The sequence below is a fragment of the Stigmatopora argus genome, chromosome 18 (assembly GCF_051989625.1).
Source record: "Stigmatopora argus isolate UIUO_Sarg chromosome 18, RoL_Sarg_1.0, whole genome shotgun sequence".
Lineage (NCBI taxonomy): Eukaryota > Metazoa > Chordata > Actinopteri > Syngnathiformes > Syngnathidae > Stigmatopora > Stigmatopora argus.
Window position 1 is genome coordinate 813,105 of NC_135404.1, and position 21,565 is coordinate 834,669.

A 21,565-nucleotide genomic window follows, 5' to 3' on the forward strand; every position below is an offset into this window, starting at 1 on the left:
TCGAGAAAAAAAACCTGGGTCGCGATAACGTTAAAAAAAGGAAAGTGTAAACACTGCTGTCAGTGTTTTTACTTTTGCTTTATACTTTTCAGATGACTTTGTTTGCTTCAATGCTTCTTCATATGAATTTTTGAGGTTAGGAAAAACATCCATGAGAAATCTTTTGTTCGATTAAGACTTAAAACAATTCAAGTTATGAAATCAAGCCCCCTTACTTTCTGTATCCAGTATTTTTGTTGTGGTTGCGCTGCTTTCACTTCACTATCTCCCAACACCTCCCTGGCCTCCTATTTGCTAGGGTTCAAGAGGAGAGCACGGCGCCACCCTGACCTGAAAACGGTGCATTCCGGGCACATGCTCGAGCTGGCCCAAAATGGGGTAGTGGCCACCGGCAGATTTGACTGTCTGACCAAAAGCCCCCTTTCTGGGCACTTTGTTTTCTTCTCTGGGACCATGGCTGATCAGCTCTGGCTGGCGGTGAGTTCGTTGGGGGTTTTCGAGTGCATGTATCATGATTTTGAAGTTGTGTGTGCGTTGTGTGTGTGCACGTGCGTTTGTGTATGCGTTTTAATGGCTTAATAAATAATGTTCATTTCTTTTTTTGCATACATATATTTGCATAACTATTTTAATTCAAAATCAAGATACTCTTATCATTTTTAAAGGGCTTAGGGGGTTACCGTATTTTCACGACCATAGGGCGCACTAAAAAGTCTTAAATTTTCTCCAAAATAGACAGGATGCCTTATAATGCGGAGCGCTGTGTGTGTGCTCCAAAGCCTGACTGAGAGCACTTCTTGCCGACACGCTTCTTATATAGAGAGAAGGCGGACGTAGGTGGGGTCAGGCATGCGGAGGGTGTGTGTGTAAGAACACGCTAAAGGCACGCCCCTACCAGGTACCCGTATATAGTGTGGGCATGTATTTATTGCAAAACAATTTTGGTTTGGTTTCTAAGGCCCCCTGAAAATGAATAATAATAATAATAATAATAATCGGACATAGGCCCTGTCGTCATTATCAACAACCAAAAAAGCCTACTTGTCATCACACCCAGAAACTGCGTGTGACGAAATTGGTGGTGCTTCTCCATAAGCTGCGTTTACTCGGCAAAAGACCTAAATAAGTGATAGTTACGGAATCTTGTAATTTGGCATTCTGCTGTTATGGATACAGGTCGCTTACCTCTCACTGTCTTTCACTTACCTTCAGTCAGCTAGTAGGAGGCAGATCACCACCCAAACATCTTTTCATATTACTGCAAAAGGTAAAAGGTAAAAAAAAGAATGTGTGTTATGTTACCGCAAATTTAGAGTTCTGATGGATGTGGGGAAAAAACTGTCCTTAAGCCTATTTGTCCGTGCTTTGTGGGACCTATAGCGTCTGCCAGAGGGCAGCAGCTGGAACAGATTGTGACCAGGGTGGTAAGGGTCCCCTATGATGTTCCTGGCTCTGCTGAGGTAACGAGGGCTGGCAATGTCTTCCAGTGAGGGCAGAGAGCAGCCGACAATCCTCTGGGCAGTGTTAATCACTTTCTCCATGGCCTTTTTGTCAGCCGCCGTGCTTCCAGCGTACCACACTGTGATGCAGTACGCCAGGATGCTCTCTACAGTGCAACAGCTAGTGCTCAGTGGTGTCGTCAGCGAATTTGATGATGGCGTTAGACTGGTGGGTGGGTGTACAGTCGTATGTGTACAGAGAGTACAGAAGATGACTCAGTACACAGCCTTAAGGGGAGCCAGTGCTTGGTGTAATGGAGGAAGAGAGGTGGGGACTGTCACATCTCAGCCAATTTTCTAAGTCGATTTAGAAAATATACAATGAAGTCCAAATGGCAACTAGATGGATTCGGTGCATGTACTTGGTTATGAATATTTAAAATATTTCATATTGCACTTGGGAAAAATTCTTCCCACCTGGATTCTTTTGTGGGGATCCTGTGCCAGCAAGAAATCAAAAGAAATCGTTAATAACAATACAATTTGGAGCATTTTATGTTATTATTGACAGTATTGTAAATAAATTCTGCACTAAATAGCTTTTTAACTTATTCACTCCTATTGACAATGAAAGAAGTCCATCTATTTATTTGATTATTTAGAGATACCAGCGGCGGTCCGTGAATTTTCGAACGACGCCTTCAGCTGTCTGAATCAATCCAACCCTCAAAAACTATTTTATGGCTATAAAACCTCTACTTCAGCTACAGCTGCGACACATAAAAAAAACATCAAATCAAAGGCCTATATTGTCATCGTACACAGCTGCATATAACAAAATTGGTGGTGCTACTCCACAAAGTGTGTTTTCCGAGTTAAAAAAAAGTAATATAAAAGTATAAAAAGTCACATCCCGGCTAGGTAAATTCTAAAATATTGCACAGTCTGAGATATTGCACGTTGTTATTGCACACCCCGAAGTTATTGCACAGAAGGGATTGTGTGTCGTGCTAACGCAAGTTCAGAGTCCTGATGGCTGTGGGAAAAAACTGTCCTTAAGTCTATTTGTCCGTGCTTTGTGAGACCTGTAGCGTCTGCCAGAGGGCAGCAGCTGGAACAGGTTGTGACCAGGGTGGTATTGGTCCATGACAATGTTCCTGGCTCTGCTGAGGTAGCGAGGGCTGGCAATGTCATCCAGTGAGGGCAGAGAGCAGCCGATGATCTTCTGGGCGGTGTTGATCACTCTCTGCATGGCTTTTCTGTCTGCTGCCACACTTCCTGCGTACCACACTCTAATGCAGTATGCCAGGATGCTCTCCACAGTGGCTCTATAGAAGGTTACTAGAAGCTTAGTGTCCAAATTGTTCCTCCTGAGTACCCTCAGGAAATGGAGTCGTTTCTGGGCCTTCACCACTGCCGTGGTGTTGGTAGACCAGTAGAGCTTGTCCGTGACGTGGACCCCCAGGATTTTGAAGGACTCCATAGGCATACTCCATTTATGAGGAGTGGGGCCAGATCTGTGCTGCGAAAGTCCAGCATTATTTCTTTAGTTTTCGTGGTGTTTAGTGTGAGATTGTTCACCAAACACCACGAAGACAGTTTGTTGACTTCATCTCTGTAGGCAGACTTATCCCCCCTGAGATGAGTCCGACCACAGTGGTGTCATCGGCAAATTTGATGATGGAGTTAGACTGGTGGGTCGGTGTACAGTCGTATGTGTACAGGGAGTACAGAAGAGGACTCAGTACACAGCCTTAAGGGGAGCCAGTGCTCAGTGTAATGGAGGAAGAGAGATGGGGACCAAGTCTAACAGTTTGTGGGCGGTTGGTTAAGAAGTTCTTAATCCATTAGCAGATGGAAGAGGATAGTCCAAGGTGGGAGAGTTTGTCAGTCAGGATGTCCGGTTTTATGGTGTTGAAGGCCTAGCTATAGTCAATGAAGAGCATCCTCACGTAGTTCCCATGGTGTTCTAGGTGGCTCAGTGCTGTATGAAGAGCAATGGCAATAGCATCCTCAGTGGACCTGTTTGCTCTATAAGCAAACTGGTGAGGGTCAATTGAGGGAGGGATTGTATTCCTGAAATGGCGGGCTACCAACTTTTCAAAGCACTTTATGATCACAGGCGTGAGTGCAACAGGCCTATAATCATTCATGCTGTCAATGGTTGGCTTTTTGGGGACAGGGATAATGGTGGCAGATTTCAGACAGGATGGAATGATTGATTGTTGCAGGGAACAATTGAAAATTTTTGTGAAGACTCCAGCCAGCTGGTCAGCACAGGCTTTGAGCACCTTCCCAGGTACTCTGTCTGGGCCAGCAGCCTTCCTGGTGTTCACAGACCGCATTACCAGTCTCACTTCCTGTTGCCGGAACGTCAGTGTATTGCTGCAGGGTGGTGGTGGGGGTGTTGAGACTGGGTCTGATTTGTCAGAACAAATAGACAGCTCAGTTCAAACTTCAATCCATCAATTATGCAGGGAAACATGGGAAAAGAGCAGCCGCGAGGGAATTTTAGATCAACAAATCCATGGTTAGCAAATGGAGGAAGCAGGAGAACTAGCTTCGCCAAGTGAAGAAGAAGAAGCTGAGTTGATTTTGCGACTCCATGCGTGCCCATTGCCCATCTCACAGCAGCGGTGAAAAACCAAGTCACGAAAATGAACTCTGAGCTTGCCGTCATTCCCGGAGGCTTAACTAAAGAACTCCAACCGCTGGACATCGGCATCGACAGGGCGTTCAAAGCAAAGTTGCGAGCGGCATGGGAACAATGGATTATAGGAGGTGAATACAGCTTTACGAAGGGTGGCAGGCAGTGCCGGGCTAGTTACACCACTATTTGCAAATGGATGGTGGCCGCTTGGACTAACGTGTCTGCTTGTACTGTTGTTCGAGCTTTTGCCAAAGCCGGCATCATTTCTGTCGAACCACATGGCAATGTGAGTGACTCTGACAACGAAGAGTGGGAACCTGGCGGTTTTGATGAATCATTTGGACAATTGTTCAATTTGGACACAGAAAATGAGGACTTTGATGGATTTGTGGGTGATGATTGATCAAAATACGTGAGAACATTGTAAAATGGCTAAATAAAGTACAACCGAACTCAGTTTTGCTTCCGTAGCCTTTTTAAAAACATGTTTTTAGCGTGTGTCCGTATGTTTAAGCTGGTGTATGTTTAAGCTGGTGTATGTTTAAGATGGTGTATGTTTAAGCAGGTGAATGTTTAAGCTGGTATATGTTTTAACATGCCTGGCTGTGTTTATTAGTGCGGTGCGTCTTGTGTGTGTTTCAAATACAGAAATAGCACTTGTACTGAGACTGCGCCTTAAAATGTGGTGCGCCATATAGTCGTGAAAATACGGTATATTAAAGATCGTGAAACAAATTATGGTAACTCAATTTAGGCTTTCCCAAACAATTATTTTTCTCCTGACTAACCTTTGGACTATTTTTACGATTATTCTAGCAGTTAATTTTTATTATTATTCTAGAAGTTTTTTTTTGCCTAGATGGTTAATTCTCATCAAGTATTTGTTATCAAAATAAAAAATAAATAAATCATTGAATGGTGAACTGTCACATCTCAGCCAATTTTCTAGGTCGATTTAGAAAATATACAATGAAGATCAAATGGCAACTAGATGGATTTGGTGCATGTACTTGGTTATGAATATTTAAAATATTTCATATTGCACTTGGGAAAAATTGGAGCATGTCCAGGAGAGCTTGTCCGTGACGTGGACCCCCAGGATTTTGAAGGACTGGACCCTGTCTAGGCATACTCCATTTATGAGGAGTGGGGCCAGATCTGTGCTGCAAAAATCCAGCATTATTTCTTTAGTTTTCGTGGTGTTTAGTGTGAGATTGTTCACCAAACACCACGAAGACAGTTTGTTGACTTCATCTCTGTAGGCAGACTCATCCCCCCTGAGATGAGTCCGACCACAGTGGTGTCATCGGCAAATTTGATGATGGAGTTAGACTGGTGGGTCGGTGTACAGTCGTATGTGTACAGGGAGTACAGAAGAGGACTCAGTACACAGCCTTAAGGGGAGCCAGTGCTCAGTGTAATGGAGGAAGAGAGGTGGGGACCAAGTCTAACAGTTTGTGGGCGGTTGGTTAAGACGTTCTTAATCCAGTAGCAGATGGAAGAGGATAGTCCAAGGTGGGAGAGTTTGTCAGCCAGAATGTCCGGTATTATAGTGTTGAAGGCTGAGCTATAGTCAATGAAAAGCATCCTCACTTAGTTCCCATGGTGCTCCAGGTGGCTCAGTGTTGTGTGTAGAGCTACGGCGATGGCGTCCTCAGTGGACCTATTTGCTCTATAGGCAAACTGTTGAGGGTCAACTGAAGGAGGGATTGTATCCCTGATATGGCGGGCGACCAACGTTTCAAAGCACTTCATGATCACCGGCGTAAGTGCAACAGGCCTATAATCATTCAGGCTGTCAATGGTTGGCTTTTTAGGGACAGGGATAATGGTGGCAGATTTCAGGCAGGATGGAATGATGGATTGTTGCAGGGAATAATTGAAGATATTTGTGAAAACACCAGTCAGCTGGTCAGCACAGGCTTTGATCACCTTCCCAGGTACTCCTTCAGGGCCAGCAGCCTTCCTAGTGTTCACCGTCCGCAGTACCTGTCTCACTTTATGTTCCTGAAGCTCCAGTGTACTGCTGCAGGGTGGTGGTGGATGTGTTGAGACTTGGTCTGATTTGTCAGTCTCAAAGCGGGCAAAGAAACGGTTCAGTTCCTCTGCTAGTGAGGCATCTGCGTTAACAGACACATTGTCATTGTAATTGGTAATATGTAGTATTCCCTGCCACATCTTCTTTGGGTTATTTCCTGTGAAGTGCTCCTCAATTTGCCTTGTATATGCTGCCTTGGCCTTTTTAATGCCTCTCTTCAGCTCTGCTCTGGCAGCGCTGTATTGTACCTTGTCCCCTGACCTGAAGGCAGTGTTACGGCATTTGGTCAGAGCCTTTGTCTCACTGGTCATTCAGGGTTTTTGGTTAGGAAAACCCCATATTCGTTTATTAACAGTGACATTGTCCGTGCAGTTTTATATGTAGGAAAGTACAGTGTCCGTGTAGTCCTGGAGGTTGTGGTGTTCAAAAAGTTCCCAAATGCTGCGGGAAAAACAGTCCTGCAGCTGAGAAAGGGCGTCCTCGGACCATGTTTTTATTATCTTTATTTGTGGCCTTGTAAGCCTTTGGAGTGGGGTGTATGCGGGGGTGAGGGACAGGCAGAGATGGTCTGATCCAGCAAGGTGAGGGAGGAGTGTGGCTCTATAAGTATGTTTGATATTAGAATAAACATGGTCTAGAGTTTTATCTCCTCTGGTGTGATAATAATAACCTCATACAATTGAAATATTATTTAGGAATATAGCCATATTTTACTCACCAAAATGCATCCTCCTTCCTTTCCTCCTTTTCTATCGCCATCGAAGCTAATGCTGAAAGTCGAGCCTGTCCTGTCGTATTTCTGGAATACGTTTTTATTCGATTTAGTGCTGAAAATGTTCCTTCCCGGTTGTGAGAGGCTTGCTTACTTCGTAGTTGTCCGACCTTTATAATGATGTCCAGATTTTCTTGAAAAGTCCGTCTTGAAAATGGCTTTGACAGTAAATCGGCAAACAAATCAATTTCTTCTCCTCCTTCAACCATTGCGGGTTGACAAAACCGCTATTAAATCAACACAACAATATATTTGCTTGTGCAGCTCGCTCCAGATACAGTTTGGTAGCTCTGGCTAGTCCACGCTATCACTAGCCAATTTTGGTATCTCTGGCTAGTTCACACTATCACTAGCCAATCATAGTTGGTAAAAGTGATGACATATCCCTATGCCTGCGAGAAGGCATTGTGGTGTCGCCAACTCGAAATCTGATTGGTTAAAGCAACAGTTTTATTGACGCTTGTTTTATGCAGCAGAGCCTGCAGAACTGATTTCGAAGCCCTTAAGGCAGATTTCTGACCCTGGCAACAAATAATAGCTGAAATTTGATTGTTAGATGCTTAAATATGAAAACACACATCTGGAACCAGCGCAACAAGGGGAAAAGCAATGAAAGGAAGCTGACAGACAATTTGGAATTATTTAATAAGTATTCATAGAAAAAACATAATTAACATTAGTCTGTGATTCAGATATTTTTTTAGGCCAGCAGAGAAGGCCTTGCAGGCCCTGACAGTCCACCACTGAGATACTATGATCCTTTACCACTTTGCGCATTCTCTTCCTCTCAGTTTTTAAAAAATGTATAAGTATAAAAAAATAGTTTCTGAAAATGTCAAAATCCAAGCTGAATCTCGCAAGCGGAAGACAGGAGATGAAAAATGGTGGAGGTCAGGGCACCGCTTCTTCTTTGGCGTTGAAATGAGTGGTACTCAGCGCAGAAAAAAACTTTGGTCGTAGAAGAATGACCCGCTGAATAATATAAACAGTTGAGAAGGATGTTGTGCTTTTGATTCGATTTACATTTCACATTGCGCACAAAAACACTACGCTGAGCCTCTTCCAGCATTCTATGGATTTTGAATCGGCGTTGAAAATGCCTTTAAAATTTCCTGCGCCATCTAATGAATCATAAATGAATCTACCGTTTATTACACCAAGAAGGAAGAAGGGAATATTTGGTAACTACGAGGAATAAAATCATTGTTAAGATGGCAAATGTTAATATGAATCCTCTGGATATCCACATGATTAGAACCAAACCTTTTATGATCGCTTAGCTCCTGACAAATACAATGAAGATGAACCTTAGCCTTGTTCCAGCGCCGTGAGTGAGCCTTCTTGGCAGACAAAGAGGCAGCGAAATGCTACGTCGAGGAAGAGTTTCCTCACATAATTCAAGAGAATGGTTGATACACCACCCTCAGCCGACAAACAAAGCCCCAAAGGCGAAACATTACCACTTGGCCTGACGATGCCCTGGTAGGACTACAAGACTGCATTGAACAGACATAGTGGGAAACTTTCCACCATGAGGACCTGGGCACATTCACAGACACAGTACTGTTTTAACTTTAAAGTACTGCATGGCTACGGTCACTGTAGAGAAGATCATCCAGGTTTACCCAAACTGGAAACCGTGGATGACCAGCCAGGTCCGATCACTCCTCTGGGCCCGTGATGCAGCCTTCAAATCCAGCTAAAGAGCACTCTACAGTGCAGCTTGTGCCAACCTGAGGAGAGGCATCAAGGCTCCCAAAGCAGACTACAAGAGGAAGATAGAAGGGCAACTCGACAACCCCGAACAATGTGGCAAAGCATACGGTCGGAGCTGCGACTCCTGCAGACTCAGATGCGGCACTGGCAGAGAGGCTAAACAACCTTTTTGCCTTCTTATCCCCAAATTGGCCAACCTGGGGCTCCTACTTTCCACCTGCTCCTAGATTTAAAACTTTCTGGTCAACTGACCCCAGCACGTGAAGGTGGGTTGCCCTCTCATCCGCCTGCATGCTCAGCACTGGTTCCCCCTAAGGCTGTGTGCTGGATCCACTACTTTACTCACTCTACACACACGACTGCAAACCCACACACCTTGAGAACATCGTTGTGAAATTTGCGGATGATACAATGGTAGTGGGATGATCACTGAGGGGAATGAGGCGGCCTACAGAGATGAAGTCCTCAGACTCAGCGAGTGGTGTGCTCTTAACAACTTGGGGCTTAACGTGTCCAAATCTAGGGAACTCATCCTGAACTTCCAACAGAATGTATTTCAACGGCGAATGTGTGGAGCATGTGGGGACTTTAAAATACCTGGGGGTCAATATCTCTGCTGATCTCACTTGGGTACGAAACCCCACAGTACTCGTCAAGAAAGAACAGCCGGGGCTACATTATACTCAGGACGTAGCAACTAAACATCAACCTGCAGAGGGTGATCAGCACAGTCCAAAAGGTCATCACCTGCCTCTTACCTTCGCTGTCCTCCTTCTACAAATCCTGATGCCTAGGAAGGGCAAAGAGCATCATAAAAGACAATACACATCCCAACTTCCACCACTTCAACCTTCTACCCTCTGGTAGGCGCTACAGAACCATAACAGCCAAGACAAATAGACTCAAGGACAGTTTCTTCCCAAGAGCTATCACAATACTCAACTTGAGTTCTCCACCTAGGAAGACCTAATCAAAAGTTATCTTGTACTTGCACTAAAACTCCATAGGCTGCTCACCACTTTAGTCACTTTTTTACTTACGTACTTATTTGACCACTTATTCATGTTGACTACTTATCTATTATGTTGATGTTGGGGTTATTCTGGGAGTTTTCCTCTTGAAACGTTTCAATTGAGATAACCTTCTTACTGTGTGAAAGGTGGATCCACGTTCCCCTCTCAGCTATCTTGATATCTGTTGGTGTGGTTAGCAACACTTGGTATGGACCCTCCCACTTTGCGTCGCTCCAATGTTTCCTGTTGAGAATCACAATCTCCCTCTGGTAACTTAAATTCGGTGCGTTTTTCGAAAGATTATCTCATGTAGTCAGCTCTGAGCTTCCATATCGTGGAATATCTTTACATAATGCTTTGGCTACAGTTAACGCATCTATATGTTTTGTTGGGAAATTTTCAACCCATTTTGAAAAGGCATCAATAATCACTAAGCAGTATCTTTTCCCTTCACTCTTACTTAATTCAATAAAATCCATATGTATCCTTTGAAATGGATATGTAGCTTTTGGGAATTGCCCGAAGTTTTGGCCGTAGATGGGGGTTATGCCGAGCACAAGTCAAACATGCTCTGCAAAAAATCTTTGCATATAGTAGTGCCGTTGTACCAAGGCTAGCATCCCCCCTGTTGAGGCATGGAATTTCCCATGACTCAAAATGGCAGCCCTCCTAAACAAGTCATTTGTTTTTGTGTAACCCCCAGCGTTCCCAAATTTCCCATTGCAGAGCAGATTACTTGTTTCTCCGCGTTAAGTTTCAAATGTGGAGTACTGCTGCAGCATTCTCGTCAAAAATTTCATTTGGCGAAATTCATTATCTCCTTTACACCATCAGGGGTAATTTGCGCGGGTACTACTCGTAAGAGAGGTCGGGGCCCCATACATGTTATGCAGGTTTGATTTATAGTAGTAGCTGCATTTTCCATCAAGCACAACCAATTATTGCCCTTTTGGGAAATCCTGTTTCAGAAATGCTTTCATCATCCCTGGTCATCTCAGAATTAAATTTTACTATTGCGGGTCCGGGTGTTTCCGTCTTTGATGGTTTTCTCACAGCCTCCATAGGCATGGTCATTGCTGTTGAGACACAAATGTAACATTTGTAAAAAGGGTCTTCTCCACCTGACCATGGACTTAGGAAAAACGTAAGACAAGGATCTTTTCCACAAGTTAATTTGTCAGTCTGAATCACGATTTGTAATCCCCCCACCATATGGGTTAATTTTATCAGAGGCCTGATGGCTTTTGCGCACACGTGTGTCATCCAAGCTTACCAATGTTGACCAGTTTCTGCAACAAGGCTTCCCCAATTTCTGCTTAGGGCTGTTATGTACCACACATATTCTCTACCATAGGCTGATCCCTTGTATGGTAGCAGGGATGTTGCTGAGTCTAAAAATATTTTTTCCCAAGAAAGGAAGATTTCTGTAGTTGTATTGTATGGAAGGCAAAACATTGTTTGTGTTCTTAAACGTTTGGGGGTGTCATCTCGAATGCATGTTTAGAAATTTGATTCAGTAGGTAATGTTATGTCTGACTGTGTTATTTCCCATGGCAATGTTGCCCGCTTTACCCTTTCGTAAGAAGGTGTATCCTCAATTGAAACGCATCCGCCTTTTTCTCCAACTGGAGAAAACAGCCCTATTGTGGAGAGGAATAGAGTCACAATCATTAATCCCATTGCCCCAAGGGCAATAATTGTTTTTACCATGACTTTTTGTCTTCGTTTAGGGAGTTTATGTTTAACCTTTTCCGCCCTTTGTTTGTTTTCCTTAGGCTTATCTGTATTTGTCCTTAGGCTTATTTTCCCTTAGGCTTATTTTTATAAACTACACACGTCAGAACTACACACGCAACTCACACTTTTTACCTGTCAGAGACTAGCATTCACAGGGTTTTAAAGTCTTAAAGTACTTATTTACTTATTTACGTATGTATGTACGTATGTATGTACGTATGTATTTACGTTTGTATTTACGTATGTATTGACGTATGTATTTACCTATTTATCTATTTACCTATTTATCTATTTACCTATTTACCTATTTATCTATTTACCTCTTTATCTATTTACCTATTTATCTATTTACCTATTTACCTATTTATCTATTTATCTATTTACCTATTTACCTATTTATCTATTTACCTATTTATCCATTTACCTATTTATCCATTTACCTATTTATCCATTTACCTATTTATCCATTTACCTATTTACCTATTTACCTATTTACCTATTTACCTATTTACCTATTTACCTATTTATCTATTTACCTATTTACCTATTTATCTATTTATCTATTTACCTATTTATCTATTTACCTATTTATCTATTTACCTATTTACCTATTAATCTATTTACCTATTTATCTATTTACCTATTTATCTATTTACCTATTTATCTATTTACCTATTTATCTATTTACCTATTTACCTATTTACCTATTTATCTATTTACCTATTTACCTATTTACCTATTTACCTATTTATCTATTTATCTATTTACCTATTTATCTATTCACCTATTTATCTATTCATCTATTTACCTATTTATCTATTTACCTATTTATTTACCTATTTATCTATTTATTTACCTATTTATTTACCTATTTATCTATTGATTATTATTTATTGATTATTATTTATTATTTGTCTGTTCCTTTGTTTGTTGCTGTTATTCGTACACCTACCTACTTTATGTTGTTGACTTATTTATTGAATTTTTATGTGTGTTTGTTTGTTGTTGTTATTTGTGCACTTCGTGGTGACGCTTTACATCTCATTATTCCGAGTCGCCACACAGAAACCTATTCGGTGCATGTCGGTCGGGCCGTTACATATAAACGTTTTCGTGATCTTTTCTGAGCTTCTGGATGCTAGAAAAGTCACTCTCACTCCACATTTTCATCCTTCACCACTTTGCGGTTTCAGTAAATACATTACAGTATTTACTTATACATATGTTGTACGGATGTCTAACATTTAATATATTACTATACATGTCTAGGTATTGTATGGAAACGGTAACATGTAAAGTAATGCAGATATAATAGGGTAAGTAAGGTATAGATATAACAGGAGTGATCCTACTTTGCGGTTTTTGGATTATGTCTGGTCTACATTATCTGCAAAATTAGAGGGAAGACTACATCCTTTTCAATCTCGACCTCCGACTTGAAATGAAAAAAAAATCATGATAATTGAAAAATGCAATGTGCTTGGGACTTGTTTCTTCAACCGTTCTCCTGAATAAACTTTAACTTAGGTAATATTGTTTTGAAGTAACATTAATTTTACTGGTGTATACTTTTTTCCTCTTCTACCCATCCCCACTAATAGGACTGAGCGGGATTGCTCGGACGATGTCACTGCCGAGAAGCCACAGCTGCACCGGATGGTGAGCGAGGGTGACTTCTGCTCTCAAAGCCTATCTGCCAATTCATTGAGATCTGCTCTAAGCGCGCTGCGTCCCATCAAAACTCAGGATGTCAGGAACAGGTAGGACCCATTGATGGTGATGGGTGTTCAATTACTTTGGACTGGCAAATGCAATTGGATTGGACTTGCATCTCCATCTCTGGCTGTTCATGAGATAATCTTTTGTATATGGGGACACCTTGAAGGAAATAAAAACATATCTCAACAATGATCAACAGTGAGTGGTAAGTGATCCGCTCGGGGGGGTGATGCGAGGTATCCATTACGGCAGAATGCCAAATTACGAGTCCATAACTATCACTTATTTAGGTCTTTCGCCGAGAAAACGCACCTTATGGAGAAGCACTACCAATTTCGTCATAGGCAGTTTCTGGGTGTGATGACAAATAGGTTTTTGTTGTTGATGATGACTACAGGGCCGATTATTATTATTATTATGAATATTTGTACCGAATTATTAAAAAAAAAAGTCCACTCTCACTCATTATAGTGAAGTTGTCACCGCTGACCGGGGAGCAGTGTTGAGCCATTTTTTATCTGTCTTCCGGTTGCGAATTTCAGCGTATATTTAAAAAAATTATGAACTTTTTTGTATATATCTCAGAAAAAAATCTGGGATGTAGTGAAACGGCCAAGTGAAAAATGATCACAGTCAATGTTCCCTCTAATTTATTGTTTGTCTGGGCAGAAAGACAACCTCCCTAAGCACACTGAGTACCAGTGTGAGCAACATCATCATTGCTCGCTATGGGCACACACCAGTATCACATTGCCATAAGCAGGTGCATGTCTACTACACATAAATGATTTAGTAATAATAAAATGTAATGATTAATATCGGAATGGGCGGCCTGGCGGATGAGTGGTTCGCGCGTCGGACCCTCCGTCTCCCTCTCCGTCTCTCCGTCTCTCCGTCTCTCCGTCTCGCCGTCTCTCCGTCTCGCCGTCGCTCCGTCTCGCCGTCGCTCCGTCTCGCCGTCGCTCCGTCTCGTTCTCCGTCTCGTTCTCCGTCTCGTTCTCCGTCTCGTTCTCCGTCTCGTTCTCCGTCTCGTTCTCCGTCTCGTTCTCCGTCTCGTTCTCCGTCTCGTTCTCCGTCTCGTTCTCCGTCTCGTTCTCCGTCTCGTTCTCCGTCTCGTTCTCCGTCTCGTTCTCCGTCTCGTTCTCCGTCTCGTTCTCCGTCTCGTTCTCCGTCTCGTTCTCCGTCTCGTTCTCCGTCTCGTTCTCCGTCTCGTTCTCCGTCTCGTTCTCCGTCTCGTTCTCCGTCTCGTTCTCCGTCTCGTTCTCCGTCTCGTTCTCCGTCTCGTTCTCCGTCTCGTTCTCCGTCTCGTTCTCCGTCTCGTTCTCCGTCTCGTTCTCCGTCTCGTTCTCCGTCTCGTTCTCCGTCTCGTTCTCCGTCTCGTTCTCCGTCTCGTTCTCCGTCTCGTTCTCGTTCTCGTTCTCGTTCTCCGTTCTCCGTCTCGTTCTCCGTCTCGTTCTCCGTCTCGTTCTCCGTCTCGTTCTCCGTCTCGTTCTCCGTCTCGTTCTCCGTCTCGTTCTCCGTCTCGTTCTCCGTCTCGTTCTCCGTCTCGTTCTCCGTCTCGTTCTCCGTCTCGTTCTCCGTCTCCGTCTCCGTCTCCGTCTCCGTCTCCGTCTCCGTCTCCGTCTCCGTCTCGGTCTCCGTCTCGGTCTCGGTCTGGGTCTCCGCCTCCGCCTCTGCCTCTTTCTGTCTCTAAAATTTTCTCCAAAGTGGATGGGGTGCTCAATCAGTATGCACTAAATGCAAGATTCGTTAGATGTCGCTGTATGACCCTGACATCTTGACTGTCTGGGTACATTGCTTGCTGACGCGCTATATTTATATAGTGAAAAGGCGGACATGTGAAAGGGGATTGCACGTGGGCATATCATGCTTAAAGCATGACAAAATTACCAGTCGACGATGACGTTTCCGTCTGCTACCAGTGACCGAGATCATCCGGATTAGAGCCGAAATGAGTAAAATGAGATCTTGTTTACAAAAAACGTACTTTAACAAAATCCCCTACAAAAGATGTTATACGGCGTACACTTTGAAATGATCAAAAAAACTTATAAAATACAGTGTTGGATAATCCTTAGGTATTTCCAAATTCACAATAAAAGAGGCATCTGAAGTCATATCTTTCTTTAATTCTTGCAAGAAGAGAATACATCCATCCGCCACTCCGGTCAGGATAATTCTAACAACTCGAAGTCTCACTCGCTAACTTATTCATAAGATTTTAACGCCATGCCCCACAGAAGTCTAAACATCTTTAGAGTCTCATAACAATTTATCACAGTCATCAAAACAATTGTAGGTCTGTCCAAAACAGTCCACAGTTCCCAAGGGCACCCAAGGGCGCTTGTGGTGAACTCCTCTCGCGAAGCATAAACAGTCCACTGTTCCCAAGACCGTTTGTTGTGGACTCCTCTTCCGAAGCCGAAAAACAGTCCACTGTTATTGTTGTGAACCCATCCTGCCCAAGGCCTTTCCCAGTCCTCTTGATGCGAACCACAGTCCTCACTTTTGCAAGAGATGCATTAAAATGCCCTTTGTATTAATGTAATTTACTCTTCGTTGCAAGTACATATAATATAATAATATTGATACACATCTATAATAATGATAAACCTAACATTCCGCCCTGATATTATATGTGTACGCAATCCCATAATCATTTTATTTATTTATGACAAATACAAATACACTTGGGGGAAGTCCGTTGTCTCGATCTTTACCAGAATTCACCTTACTTGCATATCTGGCCTGAAAAAGGAAGAACATAATCATTCTCGTTCAACTCATTTTCATAACTTGCATCATCCTGGACATCAATGTTATCACCAGTAGGCTGTCTAATAAGCAGATACAATCCTTGTAATTCGGAATTTGTTAGAGCTACTGTATCAACCCTAAGTCGGTCTAGCAAAAAGCGTAACAGGGGATAAGACAATATCCACACATTGTCAAAGTATTAGCCAAAACAGCTATTGATATCACCTCGGTGAAGGCCAATTTTTTACATTTGGCGAAGGCCTTATCCCACCAGTCTGCCAGAAGGTGGATCGTTCCACTCCAGAGTGCCTCTTCGTTTCCGGTTTAGGGTCTGCAGGCCTTCAACAGCCCAGGTTAGGGACCCATTGGGGGACGTGTTGTTGAGTGCAACATTTTCACACATTGCATACGCCCCCTGCTCCCTCAAGAGCACATCAACCGTCAGAAGCATATCAACCGCTTTGCGGTCCTGGAAAGTCATGAGACTGGTGGCTGCCAGCTGTTCCTTCATTGCAAATCAAATTTCTTTTTTTGACATTGTAATGGATGTTGTTCATCCTATTCATATTTTTATTTGGCGTAACCCAAAGAAAAATATACTCCTGCTGCAATTTGGCAAACCAACCCATAAGTCGGATCGCCATCCCTCGATGAGGCTCAACGTCGTCGATAGAGGCCAGTCGCCGAACCGAAATTCCGAGCCGCCAATTGTATCTCCTTCACTCTAAAACAGATACTGGTAAAAACAGTGAAACCAAAGCACATAGTCCTGTTTCTTTTTTTACAGGAGTTATACAATTTATTTGCCCCACTTCACCACCATAAGCCAAAACGTGGAATCAGTGAGACCGTTAATCTTGGACAATGGGCACACCATGTGTCATCTACCGCACCCAGATTCAGACCATGCCTGTAAGGTTCAAACAGTTAAAGTTAGCACAGTGGAAAAATTGACTTGTCATTCACTGCTTCTGTAATAGGATAGACACCATTTCAATATTTTTCCTTTTCTTTACAAGCAGGACACTTTTTCTTTTGTAAAATCACTTTCCCCAAAGAATGGTGATTGAGGGAGATGTTATATCCGATCGCATTTTCCCTCGTCTGGTCGTTTGTTTTAACCCTTTGTAAGAAGGTTTAGTCTCAATTGAAACGTTTGAACCATTGAAACCATATGGAGACAATAAAACCAATATACAAAGTTCTTTCCAATTAATATTGGAGTGTTTGCATTTTATTGGGTCAGAACATTTATCTCACCCGTCTCCTCAACCGTTTCAACTGAGGGTACCTTCTTACAATGCAAAAGGTGGCTACATCCCCTTCTCGGTGTGCTAGTGCTTCTTCTTTATACTGCAGGTTGAGCACCTCCGTTGGTCCAGTCCGTTTCCTGTTGAGAAGCACAGTTTCCTTCTGCTAACCCAATTTGAATGTGTTTTCTTAAAGATTTTTTTTTCCAATCGTGCAGTGAATAATGGCAATTTGTATGGTCTACTAAATAGGATTTCCCTATTTTGTTGTCCTGTTGAACTCGTTATGTAGGCAGTGATTTCATAACGAGATATGGAACCTTCTGTCCATCCAGCCAACAATTTTGTTAACACAATTTGGGTGCCATTATCACTATAAATCTTTGGAATTTCAAATTGTGCACTGATATGCCGAGTACAGGTTAAGCATGCTCTGCCACCAACTTGACCCTATAAGTTGTGTAGTGGCACCGTACAGAGGCCACCCTCCTCCCTGTCGAGACACAGAACTTCCCATGACTCAAGCTAGCTTTGTTAAAAGCAGCTCACCCAAGTAAGCTGAGGTACCAATTTATTTTTGTTTGTTTTTAGTTTTTACCCCAGTGATCCCAAATCTCACATTCCGCAGAGCAGATTATTTGTTTCTCCATGTTAAATTTCAAATGTGGAGTACTGCTGCTGCATTCCTGTCAAAAATTTCTTTTGGGGAATTTTTTTTTCTTTCTTTTTGTTTTTGTGCTAACCTGCCGCCGCCATCCTCGAAAGGCTTATTGGCGATTTCAGAAATAAATATCACATTTCCAAATCCTTTTCCACCTTGATATTTGTTTGTAGATTATATCTTGGTGGGTAGCCAATCAAAAACACAAAAAGCCAGACTATCATCCACGCTCACACTCGTAATCAGGGGAATTTAGTGTTCAACCAGTCTAGCATCCATAATTTTGGTTTGTTGGAGTAAACTGGAGTACCTGGAGAAAACCCACGAATTCTCGAGGACACCAGGAATACTCCACACTCTGGAAGGTCTGGATCCACCCCGCTTGCATTAGTAGATCCTCGAACCGCAAGGTTGATGCGTTAATTACTAGTCAATCAATTTGGGTCATTTACCGATACATCAGTGGCCTGTAAATTTTCATCACAGGTGTAAACCACCATCCCCAGTGGGGATTTTTGGTAGTACACCCATTTTTTTCTGCCCCGTCAGCAATAATTATTCCAGAAGGAACTAGGTACTTAATGTACTAGATTCGCGTGTCACACATCTACAAATAGAAATTTGTTTTGGAAGTTCAATTGCCGCCGTTCGTCGCCCTAGTCAGCCAGGATGAGCGACTGCCATGCGAGTGGCTCTGATTAACTCTTTGTTTGCCAACAATGCAATAACGGAAAAGTTGTGACACATTGAAACACACACACACCCAAGTATATTAACCCTTTGCAAAAATGTACCCCCATATTTCGCATTAAATTACACCCTCTGTCAATGGTATCAGTTTTTTTCCCATTCTAGACAACCCATCTACTTAAAGCAGGGGTCTCAAACTTGCGGCCCGCGGGCCAACTGCGGCCCTCGGGACGATAATTTGCGGCCCCCGTCTTAATATGAAAGATTAATGTTCGTGCGGCCCGCAAAATTGATATGAATGACACTTGTGTTCGGAGCAATGTTCCCTCTAAGCTGCACGCGTGCGCAATTGCGCACTACTCTCGTCTTCTCTGCGCAGTAGCAATCATATGGCGCGCAGTAAAAAAAATCGATTTTTTTTATTTATTTATTTTTTTACCCCTTTCCCCATGATGGCGCCGTTAAAGTGGCAGCCAGTGGCAGTAGCTCTGTCCACTCATGTTTTTCGTGTTTTACAGCATGTTTTACATGAAAAATTAGAGGGAACATTGACATGCACCTGCTTGTGGCAGGTGTGATACTGGTGTGCCCATAGGGAGCAATGATGATGTCGTGACCGGATGATTCGCCTAAAGACGTTTCGCCGACGGACGTTTGACAGACGGACAGGTCGTACTAGTATTTGTTAGTTTAATGATTAAATACAAATACTAGTATTTGTATTTAATCATTAAACGCTGTTTTCAGCTGGATTTGACCGAATTTGAGAGCATTTTGAGCCGTTTGGCGAATGGACGTCTATAGACGTTTTTTTGCCTCCATCGCGATATCATCCAGTATTTGTATTTAATCATACAATGCTGTTTTAGGATGGATTTGACCCGATTGCTGTCATTTTACGGCTCGGTTCTGCTACATCTGCCTGCCCAAGAGTGCTTATTCCCGGACTGCCATGCCCGCCCAAGAGTGCTTATTCCCGGGCTGCCATTGATGGTAGACGAACATTGATTTTTACTATAATTTGGACAACACCGGCGGTGGGCCGGATTAAAAATCTAACGGGCCGTATATGGCCCGCGGGCCGAGGTTGAAAAATTTGTACACACACGATCTGGCGGGGCGAGCGTTCGAATCCCGTTTCGGCGAAACCTCCGTTCGGCCGAATGAACGTTCGGTGGAACGTCCATTCGGCGACCTGTCCGTCTGTCAAACGTCCGTCGGCGAAACGTCTTTAGGCGAATCATCCGAGTACCGATGATGTCGCTCACACTGGTACTCAGTGCACTCAGGGAGGTTGTCTTTCTGCTCAGACCAACAAAAAATTAGAGGGAACTTTGGTTCGGAGCTGAATGAACCAATCACGGTGAGGTATACGGCTCTGGAGGGCGGGACATCGGCCGGGCTGTCCAGTGCCTCGCTCACTCACTCATTCATTCCTCCAATCAGCTGGGCGGAGGAGAAGCCGTGAGGCCGATCACTCCACTCTGCGCGCACACTCCTCCGCTGCTCTCAGCATAGAACTGAATGAGGCGCTATGATCCGTGATCCAGCCTGTGTCAGTGTCTGTAGCCATCTCTGCGATTGAAACGGAGAGCGAAAGTGCACATGCGCCACAAACCCCCGCGACTGAATGTGAAAGATCAACCCGAGACTCATTCCAAGTGGAAAAACATATTACAGAGCCCTAGAGATGTCTCTTTCAAAGCCTGCCGTGAAGAGAAAGGTCGGTGATGAGCACAGACAGTTTCAAGAAAAGTGGGGAGTGCAATATTTCTTTGTTGAACACAGGGGCACCCCGACGTGTCTCATTTACACTGAAAAAGTTGCGGTGCACAAGGAATACAATTTGAAACGTAATTGTACTACGAGACATGCTGAGGAGTACGAAAAATACCAGGGAGATGAGAGAGCCAACCAGGTTGCCAGTCTTAAAACACGTCTTCTGAGGCAACAGGATTTCTTCAAGGAGGCTACCAAAGACAGTAATGCAGCAGTCAAAGCTAGCTACGCCGTTTGTGAGTTGATTGATCCTGTGCTAAGTGATCCCAAATGGCTCATGGACTTGGCTTTTCTTGTTGATATCACACATGAGCTTAATGTACTGAACAAGAAGCTACAAGGCCAGGGGCAACTTGTCAGTGCTGCCTATGACAACGTGAGAGCATTCTGCACTAAACTTGTGTTATGGAAAGCCCAGCTCTCTCAGACAAACCTTTGCCATTTCCCAGCATGCAGGGCTCTCGTGGATGCAGGCACAGCATTCAGTGGTGAGAAGTATGTTGAGGTCATTTCGAAGCTACAGGAGGAATTTGATCACAGATTTGCAGATTTCAAGACACAAAGCCACATTTCAAATTTTTGCTGACCCCTTCTCCTTTGATGTGCAAGATGCCCCTCCTGAGCTTCAAATGGAGCTCATTGACCTGCAGTGCAACTCTGCACTCAAAGTCAAGTTCAGGGAGGTGAGTGGAGAAGCAGACAAGCTTGGGCAATTTTTGAGAGAGTTGACCCCCAGCTTCCCTGAACTTTCCCGAATGTTCAATAATAATAATAATAATAATAATCGGACATAGGCCCTGTCGTCATTATCACAACACAAAAGCCTACTTGTCATCACACGCAGAAACTGCGTGTGACGAAATTGATGGTGCTTCTCCATAAGCTACGTTTAATCGGCAAAAGACCTAATAAGTGTAAGTTACGGACTTGTAATTTGTCATTCCGCTGTTGAGGATACAGGTCGCTTACCTCTCACTGTCTTCCACTTACCTTTCCTCAGTCAGCTAGTAGGAGGCAGATCACCAACCAAACATCTGTTCATATACCGCAGAGGGGAATGTGTGTTATGTTAGCGCGAGTTTAGATTTCTGATGGATGTGGGGAAAAAACTGTCCTTAAGCCTATTTGTCCGTGCTTTGTGGGACCTATAGCGTCTGCCAGAGGGCAGCAGCTGGAACAGATTGTGACCAGGGTAGTAAGGGTCCCCTATGATGTTCTTGGCTCTGCTGAGGTAACGAGGGCTGGCAATGTCTTCAAGTGAGGGCAGAGAGCAGCCGACAATCCTCTGGGCAGTGTTAATCACTTTCTGCATGGCCTTTTTGTCTGCCGCCGTGCTTCCAGCGT

At 43.5% G+C, this 21,565-nt stretch overlaps 1 protein-coding gene across 2 annotated transcripts in view; it reads left to right on the plus strand.

Annotated features, from left to right (window-relative positions):
* The window catches only part of inpp5e (inositol polyphosphate-5-phosphatase E), a 74,293-nt gene that overhangs the window by 9,494 nt on the left and 43,234 nt on the right, over positions 1–21,565 (plus strand). Inside the window, exons 2-3 of one of the 2 annotated variants that reach the window (XM_077625259.1) lie at positions 299–477; positions 12,967–13,125. In XM_077625259.1, the coding sequence (XP_077481385.1) occupies positions 13,022–13,125 (104 nt within the window). In that variant the 5' untranslated portion in view covers positions 299–477; positions 12,967–13,021. The remainder of the gene's footprint in view (positions 1–298; positions 478–12,966; positions 13,126–21,565) is intronic. The other variant, XM_077625258.1, reaches the window with a different exon arrangement.